General features: G+C 43.3%; 1 protein-coding gene across 3 annotated transcripts in view; it reads left to right on the forward strand.

Annotated features, from left to right (window-relative positions):
* The window catches only part of BNIP3L (BCL2 interacting protein 3 like), a 30,023-nt gene that overhangs the window by 451 nt on the left and 8,475 nt on the right, over positions 1-21,097 (forward strand). For all 3 annotated transcript variants that reach the window (XM_023759106.1, XM_023759107.1, XM_006095025.3), the window contains exons 2-3: positions 12,246-12,429; positions 17,554-17,626. In XM_023759106.1, the coding sequence (XP_023614874.1) occupies positions 12,246-12,429; positions 17,554-17,626 (257 nt within the window). The remainder of the gene's footprint in view (positions 1-12,245; positions 12,430-17,553; positions 17,627-21,097) is intronic.

Genomic DNA, 21,097 nt, shown 5'->3' on the forward strand with positions numbered 1-21,097 from the left:
ATATTTGATATAAAACTAATGAATATTCATAATAGAGATACTGACTCACCCACTACCTACATAATAAGATATTTTTGTTGTACCGATCCAACAACGGGGACGCGTGGGGATGGACGCGGGTCGCGGCGGGGGCGGGGGCGGGCCGCCGGTCGGTGGAAATCCGTGGATGGCACCTAGCCCCGGGGAGCCTCGCTGGGGGACAGCCTCGCTGGGCCGCCTGCGTCCGGGGCTGGGAACGTGAGCCTCCGGTTGCGTTCCTTTGTTACCACAGGCTGGTTAGGAAAATCATTTAGTAATTTAGTGGTTACTTGTATCACGTTGCGGGGGGAGGAAGCTATGCTACTTTTTTTTTTTTTTTTAGATGTTTCAGAGTTGCTCAAGTGATACGTATTTTTTTAACGATAGGGTTGTGTGGCCTATAAAGCTGTTTATGAACAAACACCCCCTTGAACCATACAGGATTGCACACATCACGGAGTCTGGGGCAATGGATTTTCAGAAACGGTTAAAAACAGATTGGCACACAGGGCGGTTGAAAGTTCATGGCAGATTGAATTGCGACCGGCGACAGTCGCTTCTCAGGACATTGTGGCGCTCAGACATCTGGTCCTGGGCGATTCCCGGGTGCCTGTAAAGCTCGGGGTCTTGGGAGGTTTTGCCTAATCTTCCTGTAATTCCTTTCGTAAAAGAGGCGGTCGGGACAGTTAGGATATGCCCGACGAAATGGTTTAGAAATCATTTGGATGCTCGAATGACATTTGAAAGCACTGCAGTATCTTTCATAAGAGGGCGGTGTACCCGTGTGGCCTGAAAATTATTTTAGGGAAGAGAGTTCCTGTCCTCCCAAGATGGGGAGAGAAGTTGAGTATTTTAAGATGTTTTCATTGCTTATTGCTGCTGCTTCATCTTTTTGTGGATAAATTCCTTAAATGTTGACTTTTAAAAACGTTTAACTGTCTTATGGTCTGGAATATAAGACATACATCATTCCCTACAGTAAATTAGTATTAATTTAAGAGTCTATAAGTGTTATTTGCTTTACATATTAATATGCATTTTAAAATTATTTACCCGTGTTTAGCATACTCTTAGAAGCATGGGATTTTAGAATGGGAAGAGGTTTTATTTTTAAATTTTTCTTTTCTTTATTTTTTATCTTTATTGTTGAAAGTATTACAGATGATTACAGTTCCCCCCCACTAACTCCCTCTAACTCCCTCTTTGCGCCCCCCCCCCCCCAGACCCCTTCATCACACTATTGTCTGTGTCCATGGATGCATATAAGTTCTTTGGTTAATCTCTCCCCACCCAACTCCTAAAGTTTTATTTTTCAATTACAGTTTACATTTAATATTATTTTGTATTAGTTCCAGGTTTACAGTATAGGAGTTAACAATCATATACTTTACTAAATGTGAGAGGAACCTTTAGAGATGACTGTCACTGTTATTTACTAGGAAAGAAATCCGTCTAGAGCAGTGTGTTGTTCCAGTTCACACCCGGCTAGGGCCTAGAGCTGAAGTGTTTACTTTCATCCCATCTAGTGCTGGTTTCAGGACACTTCTTTTCAGTGGCCCAGATGGTGTGCTTCTTATTCTCTCAGTATGTTATTCCATCTAATATAATGTACGGAGGTGACCTGACCATCTTGTCTCTTTTTAGTGTCTGTTTCTTAGTTGTACTCTGTTTTCCTATAATGCCTTTATTAGCTATTTGGCTAGTATGTGTACATGATTTCACAGGAAGCAAAGGAATTGTAATTTTCCTTTGACTATTTAACAAAAATAAAAATTTAAAAAAAGGGGTTGAGCAATATGTGATTGTTTATCTCTGTGTCGGACAGACCTATGAGATATTTGATGACGTTGGCCAAGCAGTTGCTGCTACGTTTATGTTAGCTGTGAAGAAATGGAAGAACACTCCGCCTGTGTATGATATCAGAATGTTGCATTGGGAAAGCTGCTAGGTAGAAAGCATTTTATTTGGGGTAGGGTGAGCTTTTAAATTACTGAACAGCTTTTAGGCAGTGCCATATTTAATTACTCCCCTCTTGCCTTTTACTCTGTTTTTTAGCTCATTATACAGTACTGAACGGAGCAAAACAAGAAGCCTTATTGAATCCTTCAAATGATTTTTGGGCACTGGGCAAAGCAACTTATCCAGGGATCTAATATGTACTATCCAAATCGCTGATAAGTTGAAGTTCTTTGTCGGGTAAAGTTGCACAACTATGAAAAACAGGAGATGAACTCATGGTACAGATTATCTCTTGCTTGGGATTTTATCTTTAGTTCAGGGGGTCAAAGCAGAGTTTTAATAGCAAATTATTGAAATACCAGAGGCCCAGTGCACTGGTAGGGTCCCTAGTGGCTGCCGGCGGGGGGCCTCCCTCCCTTCCCCTGGCTGGCCCCACCCCTGGTCGAACTCCAGGACAACTCCCCGTCGAGGGGACAATTTGCATACTACACTTTTATTATATAGGATTTGAAATAATGAAACATTTCTCTGATATATATTTTTTAGTTTACCACCATATTAGTGGACAAATATCTGAACGGCTTTCAAAGTTAAAAGATTCTTTTCCCATTTCCAGTTGTTAGTTTTATTCTTAAGAAAACTACTAAGTTACTTAAGAATATTTGTATAGGGCATTTATGTCATAAAAATCAGGAGGTAATAAAAGGAAAATCGAGCCCTGGCCGGTTTGGCTCAGTGGATAGAGAATCAGCCTGTGGACTGAAGGGTCCCGGGTTCAATTCTGGTCAGGGGCACGTGCCTGGGTTGTGGGCTCGGTCCCCAGTAGGGGGCGTGCAGGAGGCAGCTGATCGGTGGTTCTCTCTCATCATTGATGTTTCTATCGCTTTTTCCTTCTCCCTTCCTCTCTGAAATCAAAGATATTTTTTTTTAAAAAAGGAAACTCGAGATAGCAGTATAATTCTTATTGTTTAATGTAGGAAGTACAGCCCCCCCCTTTTTTTTTCTTTTTAAACATTTTTAGCCATAATGTTCTTGCTTCCCCAGCATTGCAAGAAAGCTTTGTGAAACTTCACTGCCTCATAATACTGTTTTGAATACAAAAGTAACTAGTGTGTAAGTACCTCCTTACATACTAGTTAATGACTTTCTGTTTCATAAGGATATCAGTGATTATTCATGATCTGAATTCTAGCATCAGGTACTTGAAATAAAATAAAGGCTTTAAGGAAAGAGGATAAGACGTAATGAAATGGGTCGCCCCTGTTTAGGGTCAGAGTGGAGTCTTGAAAACTTGAGGGAAAATTTAGAAATAGTACTCTTCTTCCTTCTCTCTCCTCTCCCTCACCCCTAACTCTTCCACTTCTCTCTTGCTTGAGGATTGAACTGGTGATTATATATAAAAGGCTAATATGCTAAGTGTCCATCTGACCGGTAGCTATGACGCGCACCAACCACCAGGGGGAAGACGCTCAACGCAGGAGCTGCCGTGACATGCACTGGCCATTTACAGAGAAATGGCACTGTGGACCTGGCGCCCACAAAGCAACACTCAGCTTCCCCCAAGGGGATTACAGGTGCCACCACCACCCCGGAGCGACACCCCACCAAATCTCAGCCGACGCTGCTGAGACCCCCAAATGTATGTGAAGCGTTTTCCCATGCCTCATCTCATTTGATCCTCACAGAAGTCCTGGAGTGGGTAGATAGGAGACTCAGTGGAATCCTATTTTCTTTGCATTAGCCGGAAAAGAGATTTAGAAAGCTTAGAAACTTGACCCGACTGAAAAGAAGTTAGAAATGGTGGACCTTGAAAATGACTTCAGGTTTTCTCACTGCACAGAATATAGTCAAACACTGCTGCAGTTAAATATTTAACCCTTTGTTCTCCCTGTGTGATCTACAATAATAATCTGCTTCGTGTTGATATTTACTGCTGTGTTGCTGACAATTACCTGAAAGAGAAGTTGGGGTGCTTCACTGGGCTGGAAAAAGCTTAGCTAAATCAGAAAGCAGGTCTAATTAAGCAAGTTTATTCTATAACTGTAAAAGGCTAAGTTGACTTGCACAGGAGTGAGACATACAAAGCTCTCGCTGGTACCAGTCGCACACGTGTGTTTCGATCTGTCTTTGTCGATCGTGAATTTGGTTGACATTTCTATTATAGAGAAAGGGTGAATAGTGACCTACTAGTCCTATCTAATAAAGAGGGAATCTGCTAATTGACCCTCACGCCGTCGCAAAGATGGCGGTGCCCACAGCCAATAAGGAGGGAATATGCTAATTGACTGCCTCACCCTCAAAGGTGGTGGCGCCCACAGCCACAAGATGGTGGTGCCCAGTCCCCTCAGCCCCACTGGGGCAGCAGGCGTGTGGCAAGGCTGGGCCTGCTCCCAGGTGGGCCCGGTCGCTCTGCGTGCCTGCCTCCAGAGTCCCCCAGTCCCCTCAGCCCTCCAGGGCCGGCCCGAGGGGTAGGCAAGCCTCGGATGGCGGCTGTCCAGCTGCCCAGGGCCACCCGAGGCTTAGGTAACCAGGGCTGGCTGAGGCTTGCGCTGCCAGCAGTGGCAGCAGCAGAGGTGTGATGGGGCGTCGCCTTCTCCTGATCGCCTGGTTGTTTCCCACCCCTGAGGGCTCCCGGACTGTGAGAGTGGCTAGGCCGGGCTGAGGGACCCCACCCCCCCCAGTGCATGAATTTTCATGCACCAGGCCTCTAGTCTATATCTATATATCCATATACCTATATCTATATATATATATATATATATAAGTGACTGTTACGACCAGTCAACCGAATGAACAGTTGACCAGCCGCTATGACGTGCACTGACCACCAAGGGACAGACGCTTCTGCAGGAGCTGCCCTCTGGTGGTCAGTGTGCTCCCATCCCATAGCCAACCTCCCGCAGCTGGCCAACCTTTTGCAGTCCCTCTCTCCAGCCAGCCCTGATCGGCCGATAGCCGGCCAGGCCTAGGGACCCCACCCATGCACGAATTCGTGCACTGGGCCTCTAATATAAAAATAAAGATGTAATATGCAAATGAGGTCGGGACTTTGTAACGGTCACGATCAGCTCAGGAGGAGGGGCCGGGTGCGGCCCCAAGCCCAAGAGAACAACACGCAGGCGTGGCCTGGAAACTGAGAGAACAACACAGAGGGGCGCCTGCTCCAAGCCTCCGCAGCGCGACTGGGGGCAGGCCCCCAGCGGACACACACACACACGGGGCGCCTGCTCCGAGCCTCTGACGCAGCTGGGGGCAGGCCCCCAGTGGACACACACACATACTCACGGGGCGCCTGCTCCAAGCCTCCGTAACCAGACTGCGGCTTAGGCCCACAGGGAGCGGGCCTAAGCCGTCAGTAGGACATCCCCTGAGGGCTCCCGGACTGTGAGAAGGGGCAGGCTGGGCTGAGGGACCCCACCCCCCAGTGCACGAATTTCGTGCACCGGGCCTCTAGTATATATATAAAAGGCTAATATGCAAAGTATCCCCTTGGGAGTTTGATCGGGAGTTCAGTCACTTGCTATGATATGTGCTCACCACTGGGGGGGTGGCACGGAACGAAGGAAGGCCCCAGCCAGCAGCCAGGGAAGGAAGGCCCCAGCTTGCAGCCGGGGAAGGAAGGCTCCTGCCAGCAGCCAGAAGGCTCCGATTGGCCCTGATCGCCGGCCAGGCTTAGGTACCCTACCCATGCATGAATTTCGTGTACTGGGCCTATAGTATTAATATATTTCTTCTAATTAATTTCCTTTCGATGTGCACGAATTTGTGCAGCAGGCCACTAGTAAAACTATAAAGAGTATATACAGCATACAGTTGTGAATGTAATCACAATAACTGGACCAGCCTTCATGGTGTACTGTATTAGAGAATGTAGAAGCATGCTTCTCTGAATTTCTTAGCCATTCTCAAGAACTTAAAATAGAAAAAATTCATTCTATTATGTATATGTACAATCTGGCATAAGAGAACAGTTTTCAATTTGTAAATAGGCTTTTAATGTAACAGCCTGCAGTTTTTAAGTTTAAAGATTATTAGGAAGAGAATTCACTCAGATTTTTTTCTGCTTTCTATTGCTTGGACAGCACAGTCCTCATATCTTGCCTTGTTTCCTTTCTAGGTAAAAAGGGACTTAGTGAGGATTGGTAGAGTTAGAACATGAAGAAATTCTGAGCTGTAAATCAGAAATGAACCAGATGATGAGAAAAAGATGTGTAGTTCATCTGTAGAGAAAGATAAATTTGCTTTTTCCCCATTTTTCTCAAATGATGAAGCTGATATGTAGCCTCTTAATGAATATCTGTGTGCATAACTTTCTCGGCAGTACTGATTTTTTTTTCCATAGATGATATTTCTGGAAGAGAATTATTGAGTTAAAGATCATCTACCATTTTAAGGCCCTTAATATATATTGCCAGATTACCCTCCATGTACCTCCATTACCTACTAGTCCTATCTAATAAAGAGGGAATCTGCTAATTGACCCTCACGCCGTCGCAAAGATGGCGGTGCCCACAGCCAATAAGGAGGGAATATGCTAATTGACTGCCTCACCCTCAAAGGTGGTGGCACCCACAGCCACAAGATGGTGGTGCCCAGTCCCCTCAGCCCCACTGGGGCAGCAGGCGTGTGGCAAGGCTGGGCCCGCTCCCAGGTGGGGCCCGGTCGCTCTGCGTGGCCTGCCTCCAGAGTCCCCCAGTCCCCTCAGCCCTCTCAGGGCCGGGTTGGGAACAATACTTTGGGGTAATGGTTGACCATTGCCATTTTAGAGGAAGTATGGTGTATCTTTTATGATGGGGATGTAAAGCAGTTGTTTTAAAAGAATGAAATAAGGGTAATATACATTGACATTGAAAGACATTCAGCAAGTTGTTAGGTAGCAAATGCTACTTTCAGAAAAAATATGCATAGTATGATTCCATATATAAAATTCTGGGAAGTTTACATAGGAATGTTTTAAAACTGGTTTCCTTTGGGATAGGGATGTGAGATTGGGATGAGAGGTATTAATTTTTACTTTATGTACTGATGTTTGCATTTTCAAGAAACATTTTGTAATAAATATTTTTTAAAAGATAAGTATAATTATAATATTACTTAACACTTAATACGTACCGGTAACCTTTCCTATTTTTTAATGTCTTTTATTAATTTCATCCCCCTAATGATATTATGAGGTAGATACAATTATTATCCCTGTTTTACAGATGAGAAAACTGGCAAGTGTACTAGTAAGTGATAGAGTTGGAGTCTGGCTTCAGTCTGTGCTCTTAACCACTATATTAATATATGTCAAGGAAATATTGTCTTCCTTAAGTAGAAATGCTTTCAGTTATGCTGAGTGTTAAGGCAATTAGAGAGATTACTTTTACTAAGTTCTTCTAGGTATGTCTCCCCAAGTTCCTAGATTATGATTGCTTACATATTTTCAATATAGGAAGTAGAATTTAGATATTGGTGTGGAAATCCTTCAAAAAAGTAAGGTCCAGAAAACCTGATATTGTTACACCCTTTTTTCTCTTTGATCAGCTACTTCAAATGAACATTAATTGTATTTTGGGGAACCTGGCTTCCACAGAGACCCATCTGGAACTCCTGGTTATTTAGTTTTGCCTCTGCCAGAGCAGCTCCGGCCTTTTATTTGTTTTTGTTAATTGTACACATTGGGATTCTGTACAAGAACTGGTTCTAAAATAAGTTTGAAAATCCCAGAAACAGTGAAAGCAGAAAAATAACAACACAAAAAACAACCAACAGTTTATCATATACCTCTCTCTTTCTCTGCCTCTCTTTCCAGTTAAAATATTTTGCCGAATTCTAAATTTAGTGATGCATTTGGCATATTTCTTAACTCCAGAGGCATTCCAAATATTTAGTTAAATATTTAGTTAAATATTCATTGTTAAATCTGCCTTAGCTTTGCTAGTTGAATTTGTTAACCCATGTTGAGTTCTATCTAGTCTGTGTACATTTTTATGCACACATAGAATAAGACCATGGAGACGCCATGTAACTGTGTTGCTTGGCAATATAGTCCCAAAGAATTAGTAATAATTATGGAACCATGACAACCCTGGGACTGCCTCAGAGGGAAAGGAAGGAAAAGATCACTTTTTTTTTTAATATATATTTTATTGATTTTTTACAGAGAGGAAGGGAGAGGGATGGAGTTAGAAACATCAATGAGAAAGAAACATCGATCAGCTGCCTCCTGCACACCCCCTACTGGGGATGTGCCTGCAACCAAGGTACATGCCCTTGACCGGAATCGAACCTGGGACCCCTCAGTCCACAGGCCAACGCTCCATCCACTGAGCCAAACCAGTTAGGGCAAGATCACTTCTTTTTTATTTAGCAAACACTGTTCTAAGTAATTTACAAGTGTAAACTCTTCTTTATTGATTTCAGATAGAGAGAGAGAAACATTGATATGTTGTTCCACTTATTTATGCATTCAATGGTTGATTCTTGTATGTGCCCTAACTAGGATCGAACCCATAATCTTGGTGTATAGGGATGACTGAGCTACCAGCCTAGGGACAAATATAAACTCTTTTAACTAGTGTGTAACTGAGCAGCTACTGTTTAGTGGACACTTTACCTATCCTATCTAATAAAAGAGAAACATGGTAATTAGCTGTACATCCGCTACCCTTCCCATTGGCTAATCAGGGCGATATGCAAATTAACTGCCAGCCAAGATGGCGGCCGGCAGCCATGCACTGAAGCGAACAGGGAGGCTTGCTTGCTCCAGTGACGGCAGACTCCAACGTTCCCCACCTGACTTGCTGGCCTCTCAGCTGCAGCTCTAAGCAAATATGTAGCAAATATAGAAGCTAAACAAAACCCCAGAAACCTGCTTTAGTCAGCTGGGCTTCAGCCAGCTGGACCGCAACATTGTATCAAATACAGAAGGTAAACAAAGGCCAGAAACCTGCTTTCAGAGGCTTCAGAGCTAAAACTGGCCCAGAATAAAAAAAGAAAAAAAAGAAAAAAAGGAGCGGTTCGGAGCTTCAGTCACCTGCCAGCCTGAAAACGGCCCTCAGCCCCTCAGCCAGACTGGCCAGGCACCGCAGTGGGGACCCCCACCCTGATCCAGGACACCCTTCAGGGCAAACCAGCCAGCCCCCACCCGTGCACCAGGCCTCTATTCTATATAGTAAAAGGGTAATATGCCTCCAGGCAGCGGGATCAGCGGAGCCGCGAGGCCTCCCGGCACCGGGATCAGTGTGACAGGGGGCAGCGCCCAAACCCCCTGATCACCCTGCGGCTCTGTGTGTGACAGGGTGTGGCGCCCCAACCCCCTGATCAGCCCTGCTCTGTGCCTGATAGGGGGGAGCTCCCCAACCCCCTGATCGCCCTGCAGCTCTGTGTATGACAGGGGGCGGGGCCACAACCTCCCTATCCGCCCTGCTCTGTTCGTAACAGGGGAAGGTGCCCCAACCCCCTGATCAGCCCTGCTCTGTGCCTGATAGGGGGGAGCTCCCCAACCCCCTGATGGGCCCTGCTCTGTGAGTGACAGGGGGGAGCTCCCCAACCCCCTGATGGGCCCTGCTCTGTGCGTGACAGGGGGGAGCTCCTCAACCCCCTGATGGGCCCTGCTCTGTGTGTGACAGGGTATGGAGCCCCAACCCCCCTGATGGGCCCTGCTCTGTGCATGACAGGGGGCAGCGCCCCAACCCCCTGATCCGCCCTGCTCTGTGTGTGACAGGGGGCAGTGCCCCAACTCCCCTATTGGCCCTACTCTGTGAGTGACGGGGGGAGCTCCTCTACCCCCTGATCGACCCTGCTCTATGTGTGACAGGGTACAGAGCCCCAACCCCCCTGATTGGCCCTGTTCTGTGCGTGACAGGGGGTGGCGCCGCAACTTCCCGATCGACCCTGCCTTGAGTGTGACGGGGCAGTGCCCCAACCCCCCAATCAGCTGTGCCCTGAGCGTGACTAGGGGTGGCATCGCAACCTCCCGATTCACCCTGCTCTGTGCATGACAGGGGGCAGCGCCCCAACTCCCCAATCGGCTCTGCTCTGAGCCCGACCAGGGGCTGCACCTAGGGATTGGGCCTGCCCTCTGCCACCTGGGAGCAGGCCTAAGCCAGCAGGTCATTATCTCCTGAGGGGTCCCAGACTGTGAGAGGTCACAGGACGGGCTGAGGGACCTCCTCTCCCCACCGAGTGCACAAATTTTTGTGCACCGGGCCTCTAGTCCTAATATATAAAAAGCCAGGGGCTGTCACAACCAGACTGATGACCGAACAGCAGGCTGCATGGAGCGACAAGGCCGGCAGGGGGGTTAGTGAGGGACGGCCAAACGACTGAACAGCAGGCTGTGTGGGATGACCAGTCTGGCAGGGGGAGCAGTTGGGGGCGACCAGGCCAGCTGGGAGGCAGTTGGGGGCGACCAGGCTGGTGGGGGGGGGGGCAGTTGGGAGCGAACAGGCTGGCAAGGGGGGGCAGTTAGGGGCAATCAGGCTGGCAGGCAGAAGCAGTTAGGGGTGATCAGGCTGGCAGGGGCAGCAGTTGGGGGTGATCAGGCAGGCAGGCAGATGAGTAGTTAGGAGCCAGTAGTCCCACATCGTGAGAGGGATGTCCCGGATTGGAGAGGGTGCAGGCTGGGCTGAGGGGACACCCCCCCCCCATGCACGAATTTTGTGTACTGGGTCTCTAGTCTATAATAATAAAAGTGTAATATGCTAATTATACCGGACGACCTTCTGGACGAAGCTGGGGCTGCGAGGGAAGCCTGGGTCCCGGGTGCCAGAGGGAAGCCGGTGCCGGCAGCTGGGGGAAGGAAGGCCTACTCTTGCATGAATTTTGTGCATCGGGCGTCTAGTGTTTCTATATTTCATCATCACAGTAGCCCTGGGAGGTAGATACTGTGTTATTATCATCTCTGTTTTACAGATGAGGAAATTTAAGGTCAGACAGTCAGATACTAGTAGATAGTAAGGGGTGGAGTCATATTTCTAATCAGGTATGCCTTTGAGCTTTCCCTTCACATCAGGATGATGTTGAGTGCACTTCTAGATCTGGAATAGTCCTCACCTCATTTAGAGTGCCTTTAGGGTTTGAACCTTATTTGGGTGATTATTCTGATTTGCTGATAGAATACTGTTTAGCCACAGAACTCTCTCTAATGCTTTTGCTGGGAGTTTAAAGCAATGGCCCCATCAACCTGCGAGGTGACGATTTCCAAAACAAAATTTATTGTAAGGAATGGAAATTACAGAAGAAAAAATACATTACTATCTCTTTTTTTGTGAAGTTAGCTTATTGGCTACTGTTGTCAATTCTTGTTAAAATTAAAACACCTTAATGTGTTCAGCAAACTGATTAAGCCAAGAAATATTTTTTAGGCCTATCTACATTACCAAGGCCACGTATATCCCCTTTTCTGTGGCTCCGCCCCCTTCAACTGTTCCCCTGAGAAAACTTCAGTGTTGCCTGTAGCAGATGAACAGTTATTTCTCCCCCCAAACCAATGAGGCTTAATGAAAAATCTAGAAGGTAGTAACTCGTGCAAGAGAAGAGAGAAGAGACAAGTTCTTACAAGGTATGTTTAGTGCATAAAGGAGAAAGAATAGAAGGTATGAGATATAAAGGAAAAAAGAAACTAATTTGTGGGATAGAGGTACAGCTTTTTTTCACATTTTGTTAGCACTATCGCCTGATTTAGTTAGAGCTAGCTGCATTAATTTTGTGCTCCAGATCTGTACACAAGTTGAGACTTTTATGATTGCATTTAAGTTGCTTCTCTAGGAGCTTCTCAATTGTTTGTGCTAATTAGGACATAGTTGTTAACTTATTTACTAGATGGTCTTTATGAAACTGTCATATATTGATGTTATTTGTGGAGAGGATACAACTAAATAGCTGAGGTAGACTATGGAAAAGATGTAAACTAAAATATTAAAGGTAAATAGCCTGTCTAGATATAAAGTAGCTATTTTTTAAAAAAGCAACCTAAAAATTTCCAGTAGTGTTTATTGTATATAAACAGCTTTCACCAGAAAGAAAATTGGCTGAAGGACACATTTACTAGTTTTAGAGGTCAACTTTTCTAATTTGGTTGATTGCATGAGCTGCTTCAAGAACAAAACTATATAGATTTCTAAACTTTTATTGCTCCTTGTTTAGCTGTCTCAGAATATGTTTTGCGTTTGGTTTGAGGCAAATAAGACTTCTTATCTGAATTCAGCATATTCACATCTGTGTGCACATGACAGATTTCAGTTCAGCTTTGCTTAATTTAAGTTATCTGACTTGTCCAACAGGTTCCTGGGTGGAGTTACCCATGGACAGCAGCAATGGTAATGATAATGGCAATGGGAAAAATGGGGGACTGGAGCACGTTCCTTCCTCATCCTCTATCCACAATGGAGACATGGAGAAGATTCTTTTGGATGCACAACATGAATCAGGACAGAGTAGTTCAAGAGGCAGTTCTCACTGTGACAGGTAAGTGAGATCCATGTTTTGGTAGAATTCAGAAAACAGATGGGTTACAAGGTTAATTCCCATTAGGAAAAAATAAATGGGAAAATATGACAGCCGATTTATTACAGCATGTGTATTTAAAATCAGACAGCTAATTGACAAGTGCTTGAGTGCCCACTGTTTTTCCCCATATTAAGGCATTTCCTTATCAGACTGTATCATATTTAGATGATTATCATTTTAAAAGTCAGTGGCATACCCTGGCCGGTGCAGCTTAATTGGTTGGGCATCGTCCCATGTACTGAGAGGTTGCCGGTTCGATTCCCGGTCAGGACACATGCCTGGGTTGTGGGCTTGATCCTTGGGGGTGCGGGGGTAATGCAGGAGGTGGCCGTTTGATGTTTCTCTCTCTCTCTCCCCCTTTCTTCTCTCTCTGGAAATCAGTTTAAAAAGTCTTTTTTAAAAAGTCAATGGCATAAATGTTTACTTATAAAATTAATCTTTCTCCCATTTTCTTTTATCTTTTGTGTCCCTGTTTCACAGATCACATTCTGCCTTGACTATAGTTATCTCTGTGTATATCTGTCCTCCCTTCTAGATTGGAGGCTCCAGAAGGCTGGGGTCGTGTTCCATCTCCTTTGTTCTTTCACAGTGATGGTGCTGGCGTGTAGCAGACACTTAGTAAATGTTTGCGTCACAGGAACTGCAAGGTGGTTCAAGTTAGAACAGTATTTGCACGGTGGGAGCACCGGCCAAGTCTGTAAAGACAGTTAATTTTGAAGGCCATTCTGTTTATCTGAGGAAGTTTTATTTTAGACCTCATTTTTCTCTAAGTTAGAGAAATTAATTCCATGGATTAAGGACTTTTTATGGTGAAACAAGAATATAGAGGAATGTATATGTAGAATGAAACTGAGCTGTTAGTTAATTTTCAGTATAAGCATCTCTGTTTTTCAGAGGAACTAGATATTCAGTGACACACTGGTATCATGTAACAATTCTTAGATCAGTGACAGCCATACTTATAGCACTGTGGGGTACTGGATGATCTTCTGGTTAATGAACTGGTATCAGCAATGTAGAAAATGCAAATGCCCAGGAAAAGATTAAAGAACATTTAAAAATGTAAACAGTGGGCCCTAGCTAGGTAGTTCAGTTGGCTAGAACATTGTCCTTAAACGCTCAGGTTGCAGGGTCAATCCCTAGTCAGGGCACACACAGGAATCACCAATGAATGCATAAACAGAACAACTGGAGCAACAAATCGATGTTTCTCTCTCTCTCCCGGTCTCTCTCCAAAAAGAAAGAAATAAAAAATTTAAAAAATATATAAACAATGATTATCTTTAGGGGATGGAATTACAGATTTTTCTTCTTCTGAATATATTTGTACTTTGTAAAAATTGTGTGTGTAGCAGGTATTATTACTTATAAAAAAGTGTAAAAGGATTACTTGAGGTGAATCACGTTTTGAAGTTCCTGCGTGTCTTACGATCCACTGATGTCACCAAGGCAGCAGAGGACTGGTTTGCTGTCTGTGGCACAGTGTGCACCCCCACCACCCTGTCTCATCTCTGACTTGCCCTGTGCTTTTAAAGAGCCTGGGATGGCTCTAGCCAAGAAGCAGAAGGAGAGCAGATAGCTCTTTTCTGAGCAGCTTGCCTTTGATTCCAGTCGCGACAGCATTAGTGTGTCTTTCAGAATGAAGTTTATATTGTACAGGCATACCTTAGAGATATCGCAGGTTTGCTTCCAGATCATCGCAATAAAGCTAGTATCTCAATAAAGCCAGTCGTACTAGTAATTCTTTTGCTGGTGGCGGGTCTAGTATTCAATTTGTAAAATATACATCTGTAAAATGCAAGAAAGCAAAGTACAATAAAACATAGCACAAAAAAGAAAATATAAATGTATTACATGCATATCATGGAACTCCCTGATAGTTTCTGTAGTTCCTGCTTATTGTGGCCCTGTCGATAGGCTTTCAGTATCCATCAAGGAGGTGACCCTTGGTCATTGGCACCAGTGTGTTCCTTCATCTGTTCACTGTGCTGTCATTGAGCAGAAAACAGGTCACCTGCTTACCTCTCTGGTCATCTTATTTCATTTACTAGAGGCCCGGTGCATGAAATTCGTGCACGAGTGGGTCCCTAGGCCTGGCCAGTGATCAGGGCTGATCTGCAGGGCGACTGGTGGGGCGATTGGGAGGCCTCCGCTGGCACCCACCTTGGCTGGCCTGGCGCCCCCCATTTGCCGGCCCTGCTCCCTGCCACCGACGCTGGGGGCAGCTCCTGTGTTGAGCATCTGCTCCCTGGTGGTCAGTACGCATCATAGCAACCGGTCATTCTGCCCATCATTCTGCTGATCAGTCGATTTGCATATTAGGCTTTTATTATATAGGATGATTGCAGTTATACTTGTGATTAAATATGAAGTCACCTTTGCATGATTGTGTTTCACTTGGGTTTCTAAACATGTGAAGTGTGGGGTGGCAAATGCTTTTTAACACTTTTCTGTCCCTCAGCTTATGTATCTACAGGCTCTGGGTTACTGGCCATCTTTCAGAGGAGGCCTGGAACTCTAGCTCAGTAATACTTTTGGGATATCTGACTAACACCCTTTAACATTTAAAAGAGTTTTCATAATTCATGTCATTTGAATTGTCATGCATCTCTCTATTTGAAGTTGTTAAGAAATATTTCTTATAGGTGGGAAAGTTTTAGGATTTTTGGATATTGGTACCAAAGCTAATTTATATATACTTTGAATTTTAAAATGATTCCATAGATATGTTTTTGTCACTGTGGTGGTTGTTAGAAGATAACCCCTATGTGTTTAGCTTTGTGTTCCACCCTGTTGTAGGAGTTTTCAACCTACATGCTAGATTCACCCAGGGAGCTTTTAAAAATACCAGTGCACAGACCTGGAGGTTCTCATCCTGTTGTCAGGGGAGGGATAGAAACATGAGAACATTTTAAAGTCTCTCCAGCTAATCTTAACAGGAGCCAGGATTGAAGCTCTAATGCATTCCAAATTGTTAGGAGTAGTAAGCAGTTCATCAGTGAAATGTTTAGTATTTTTTGGGTGAGATGGGGCCAACGGTAAAGAAGAGCGTGGAAGTAGAGCAGGGCTTCTGTCGAATTCTCGACTGTCATGCGCTGCCTCGACCTGGTGATGGCTGTGTAAAGCTGGCCCTTAACTTGGCCTTTGGCTGTGAACCCAACAGAGTTATGAGCATAATGACAATAACGGGGACAACAAGAGCACCTTGCTCTCCTCGGTTCCTGTGCCGTAGCCTGAGATTTCTACTTCAAGGCAAACATTTCTAAATACATTAATATGTTTGTTTGATACAGACGCAGCTTTTTTCTTATTTTCATTTAAGAATCTCCTGTGTCTAGGCTTAATCAGTCTGGTATATTTCTGGTGATCTTACTTATTTTTGAGTCAGTCTAACCAACAACTCTATATATTAACATTGTACACATGCTCATGACAACTTTAATAGTTAATATTTATTCCTTTGTGCAAGTTAAGCCCAGAGCATTTTTCATCCCTATGTGAATTTAGATTTGGGGACGAGGTATTGTAGTGAAAGACCTAGAGACTTGCTGTGGAATTGCACAACGGATCGTGGATAAAGCTAAGAATAGAACTTAGTACCTTATATTCATCCATTGTACGAGGTATAATTCATGATCACGTGTTTTTGTCTAAAAATTCATCTGTAAATTTTTGTAGTTCTGGGACTACATTTTGTATTTTTCATTAAAGGTTATATATTCATATGTATACATATATATGACTATATATATGCTTATCTAATGAATATGCTTACCTAATTCACTGAACTATCTCAAAGCAAATATTTCTGAAATAAGTAGAATAGTAATTCTCTTTTTTAAAAATATATTTTTATTGATTTCAGAGAGGAAGGGAGATGGGGGGAGATAGAAAGAGAAATGATGAGAGGGAATTGTTGATCAGCTGCCTCCTGCATGCCCCCTCCTGGGGATCGAGCCAACAGCCTAGATATGTGCCTGACTGGGAATTGAACCATGACCTCCTGGTTCATAGGTCGGACACTCAACCACTGAGTCACATCATTCGTCTCTGTGCTTCTTTACATTCATAAATATTATTAGGGACCTCAAAGCTTTTGTTTATGTGGGCATTATATTTTGGTATTTACTATATTAGAAATTAAAACTGAGAAAAAAATGTATTCATTCAACAATAATAAACCATTATATTTTAACATAATTAACTTTTTAAAATGGAAAGTAACTATTTTCCATAAGCAAAAAAATTAGGACTAGTGGCACTGTTTTACATTTTTGCAAATCTCTCTAATACATGACTTAATAGAAAGCAATTGGATTCTCATCTGCTTTTGCATTCTATCTGTTATAATATCACACATGAGGTCTTTGGAAAATTTCACTGTACATTCATGAGAGAATGAGAATGAAAATGGCAAATTAATCTAATAGTATTATGAAAGCAGTTTTAACCTCAAATACCCTTTGAATAAGTCTTTGAAAACTGTTTTCACACTTTGAGAACTGCTGCTTATGAATTATTTAATGATGAAGGAACGTTGAGAAAAAGAATTCAAATGAGGTCTCTGAATTTAAAGATCATTTTACCTTTATTGGGAAAAAAGTAAAAATAAAATGTGACAGTCTTATGTCTGTACGTAATTTACTTGCAAAGTTATCATTGTGAAGAAATGTATCACCACTGAAAAATTCCAGAACATTTTGGAAGTAAAAGTGCTCAATTTCATGTTTTCTTTTATGGGGTTACTAGTAGCCCTGCGCACGAATCCATGCACCAGCGGAATGCTTGCCTTGTTCTGGGGGTGACGATGCAAGCGTTCCTCCACCCCCCCGCCCCCCCGAGGACTCCAGTGGGGCTGAGAGGACTGGGCGCCGCCATCATGTGGCTATGGGCACCGCCATCTTTGTGACGGAGTGACTGTTAATTTGCATATTACCCTTTTATTAGATAGGATTGTATACTTCTGATTTGCTGCTTTTCAAAGCCATACTACTGTAACTTTCAATTTTCTAATTTCCAGTAGAGGCTAATTTATTTGACAAAATGGAATGAAAACTAATGGCTCAATTCTTTTTCTTCTAGCCCTTCCCCACAAGAAGATGGGCAAATTATGTTTGATGTGGAAATGCACACCAGCAGGGACCATAGCTCTCAGGTGTGTATGTGTGTTTGTGTGGGTGTGATAATTTATTTTTATGATTTACAAGAAATAACTAGGGAAAATACAAGCCTCTAAGTATGTTGAGCTAAAATATTTTAAAGAATAAGCAGACTTGCCCTAGCTGGTTTGGCTCAGTGGATAGAGCGTCGGCCTGCGGTCTGAAGGGTCCCGGGTTCAATTCCAGTCAAGGGCACATGCCCGAGTTGCGGGCTCGATTCCCAGTAGGCAGGAGGCAGCCAATCAATGATTCTGTCTCATCATTGATGTTTCTATCTCTCCCCTCTCTCCCTTCTTCTCTAAAATCAATAAAAATATATTTTTTTAAAAAAATAAGACTTTAAAAAAATAGTTTGAAGCTGTTTTAAGTTACTCAGTTTTCTGATTTTAGAATTCACTGAAGATGATAAAGTCCTTGTTGTGCTCCTTTACAACTGAAAATTTGGGGACAACACCCTAAAAGACTTGGAAAATTCTTGTCTATGATGTATCATTTCAGTATTCCAGGCTAGTTTCTGGAATTTATAAATAGAAAACCAAGCTATATCTTATTTAAGGTCACAAAATAAATGAAAAGAAAGGTTATTGTAGAACCAGGTATTCTGTGTCCAAAATGAAAGCAATGACTTTTAAGGTGAATTTCAACAGCTAGGAAAAAATTGATCTAAATTACATAGGTTCCTTAAGTTAAAGAAGATAAATGCAGTTCAGTAGGAGTTGACATTGTTGGAAATATAGATGGATATAGTATTGGAAGCTTATAAAGGTTTACATTATAAAATTTATGATCTATAATAATCCTATACAATGAAAGCCTAATATGCTAAGTGTCTGGTCGTCCATTCAACCAATCAAAGCGTAATATGCTAATGATATGCTAAAACCACTCAACTGTTCGCTATGACGTGCACTGACCACCAGGGGGCAGATGTTCCAACCAGTAGGTTAGCTTGCTGCTGGGGTTCGGCCGATTGGGACTGAGCAAGACAGGATGGACACGCCCTGGAGCCCTCTCTCGGCCCCTCCCCCCGGCTGGCCCCAACATCCTGATTGAGGGCGGGGCCAGCCAGCCAACCGCCTGCGGCCCCTTTCCCCGGCTGGCCCCACCCCTGATGGACCCTCATCGGGGTGAGCCAACCGGACCCCACCTGTGCACAATTCATGCATCGGGCCTCTAGTAAAAGTATATGCTAATTAGACCAGATGTCCCTTCCCGACGACCTTCTGGACAAAGCTGGGGCTTCGAGGGAAGCCCGGCTCCTGGGTGCCTGCTGGTGGCCGGAAGGAAGGCTGGGTTCCGGGTGCCGGAGGGAAGCCGGTGCTGGCAGCCAGGGGAAGGGAGGCCTACTCTTGCACGAATTTCATGCATTGGGCCTCTAGTAAGTAAATAATTGTTAGCAATTTAGAATGTTCATAGCCAAACCTTAATTTAATTGATACGTCAGGTCACCTAAAAGTGTCGTTTAAATTTTTGAGGAAGGAATCATTGTCCTTTTCTCTTGTGTTAAGGTGTCTGAAGAATATATGTTAAATGAATGTTTAAATAAATTCTAATAAGAACTTTGTGGGTTTCTCACTGTACAATGTCTTAAACCTTTGCACTAGAAATGTTTGCATGTTGTCTGGGATCCACCTAGCATTCTTTGTAAAGGAAGGCTGCACGGTTTCTTCCTACCTTGACTATGCTGTATTTATGCTGTTCTCTGAAACTTAGGAAACCTCTGGAATTGGATACAAATTTATGATGAACTCTATTCTGCAGAGAAGCTTATGTAGAAGCAAGGCTCTCATATAGGAAGATGTCTGATTGGACTTGTTGAATTGCTGGCTTTTGTATGTCGGTTGGCCATATGCAGTAAACTATAACAATGAAGAGGAAAGTCTATGAAGTTTCCATGGCAGACATGTGCTAAGAAATCCCAAGATAGAGAAATGAAGTTAATTCTTTGCTGTAGTCTGTTGCTAGGAAAATGTCCTCAATCCATAATGTCTTTTGTATAGATATGTTGAAAACTAGGTTAGCATTTTCCAAATGTGTTTTGAGGAACATTTGCTCAATGGAAAGCTCCATAAGGTAGTTCTGAAGTCAAGTAAGTGGAAAATAATGCAGACCTGGGCTTCCTCACCCTCACACACCATTAGTCACAGCAGGTGGTAACATATTAAAGGCTCTGACAGTTCCTGCAGTAAAGAAATCTGTATTTCCCAATTATTTAGTTGACCTTAGATCTCCCTCACCCTCCACATACACTTTTTTCTCTCTAATAATCTACCTAACAACCTAATGGAACACTGTGATAAGTGCTCTCTTGCTTGGCTCATGGAGTAGCTGGTGTACACTTAGGCTTAACTAACAGTTGAATTTAAGTGGACGTCTAGAGTTGAAAATGTAAGACTTTTGGCCTCTGTGTCAGGTTATCATAGCATTGCTAGTGTGATCCCTGTTCAGAAACAAGTACCTAAAAGAACTTTGGTTCTCATCAAGCCCTGGGTAAGCGATATTACTAATCAGATCAGTCAGTTTAAACAGAGTATCTTTTAGAGTAAGACTTTTAGTGAGGGAAATATCAATGGTACTATTTATTTTAACTTTCAAAAGGCCATTTAAACTTTTTTAAAAAATATATTTTTATTAATTTCAGAGAAGAAGGGAGAGGGAGAGAGAGATAGAAACATCAGTAATGAGAGAGAATCATTGATTGACTGTCTCTTGCGTGCCCCTCATTGGGAGTCAACAGGGGCATGTGCCCTGACTGGGAATTGAACCGTGACCTCCTGGTTCATAGGTCAATGCTCAACCACTGAGTCACTCTGGCCGGGCTAAATTTTTTTCTTGAATTGCAGAAGTGATAATTTAAAATTAATCACTTTAGGGCTTGGGAGGGTGGATTTTTTTTTTTTTTCATGAATGAGAAGCAAGTTTAGGGTTAGGAAACAGTTAAAAACAGTTAACAGAAGACTATTATGGTACTTGCTCTTACTAAATATTTTTATATGTCTATATGAGGAATATGACATTTTTAGCCTTTTCTAAGGAGAAAGGAAAGGTATATTAGATATATTATTGGTGCTAAATTTATTTTTTAAAATTTTTCCCACATTTAATGTTCTCAGTGCAGTGAAAGAGGTGCTATTGTGTCCATGAACAAATGGGAGAGGTGAGGCTTTGTCTTAATTAAGCTCCTTCTCTAAGATTAAAGCAGGTAAGTGACAGAGCCAGATCGAAACCAGGGCTGCCTGAGCCTCTGACCCCTGTTTCCTCTACTACAGTAAGTCATGAATGGGATTGATTTCAGGAGAGCGCACAAGGTCTTGAGAATGAGCTAAAACATGTCTGGTGACTTACAGTATGAGGAAGCCCAAGGTGTAATGCTTTTAGGCAAAAGGTCATTCAAACTATACTTTTAGGATGATAATCCTTTAGAGTCTCACTTTTGTAGCAGAAAATGGACCATAGATTGTCTCTTG

The sequence above is a fragment of the Myotis lucifugus genome, unplaced genomic scaffold (genome assembly GCF_000147115.1).
Source record: "Myotis lucifugus unplaced genomic scaffold, Myoluc2.0 scaffold_148, whole genome shotgun sequence".
In the NCBI taxonomy this organism is placed as follows: domain Eukaryota; kingdom Metazoa; phylum Chordata; class Mammalia; order Chiroptera; family Vespertilionidae; genus Myotis; species Myotis lucifugus.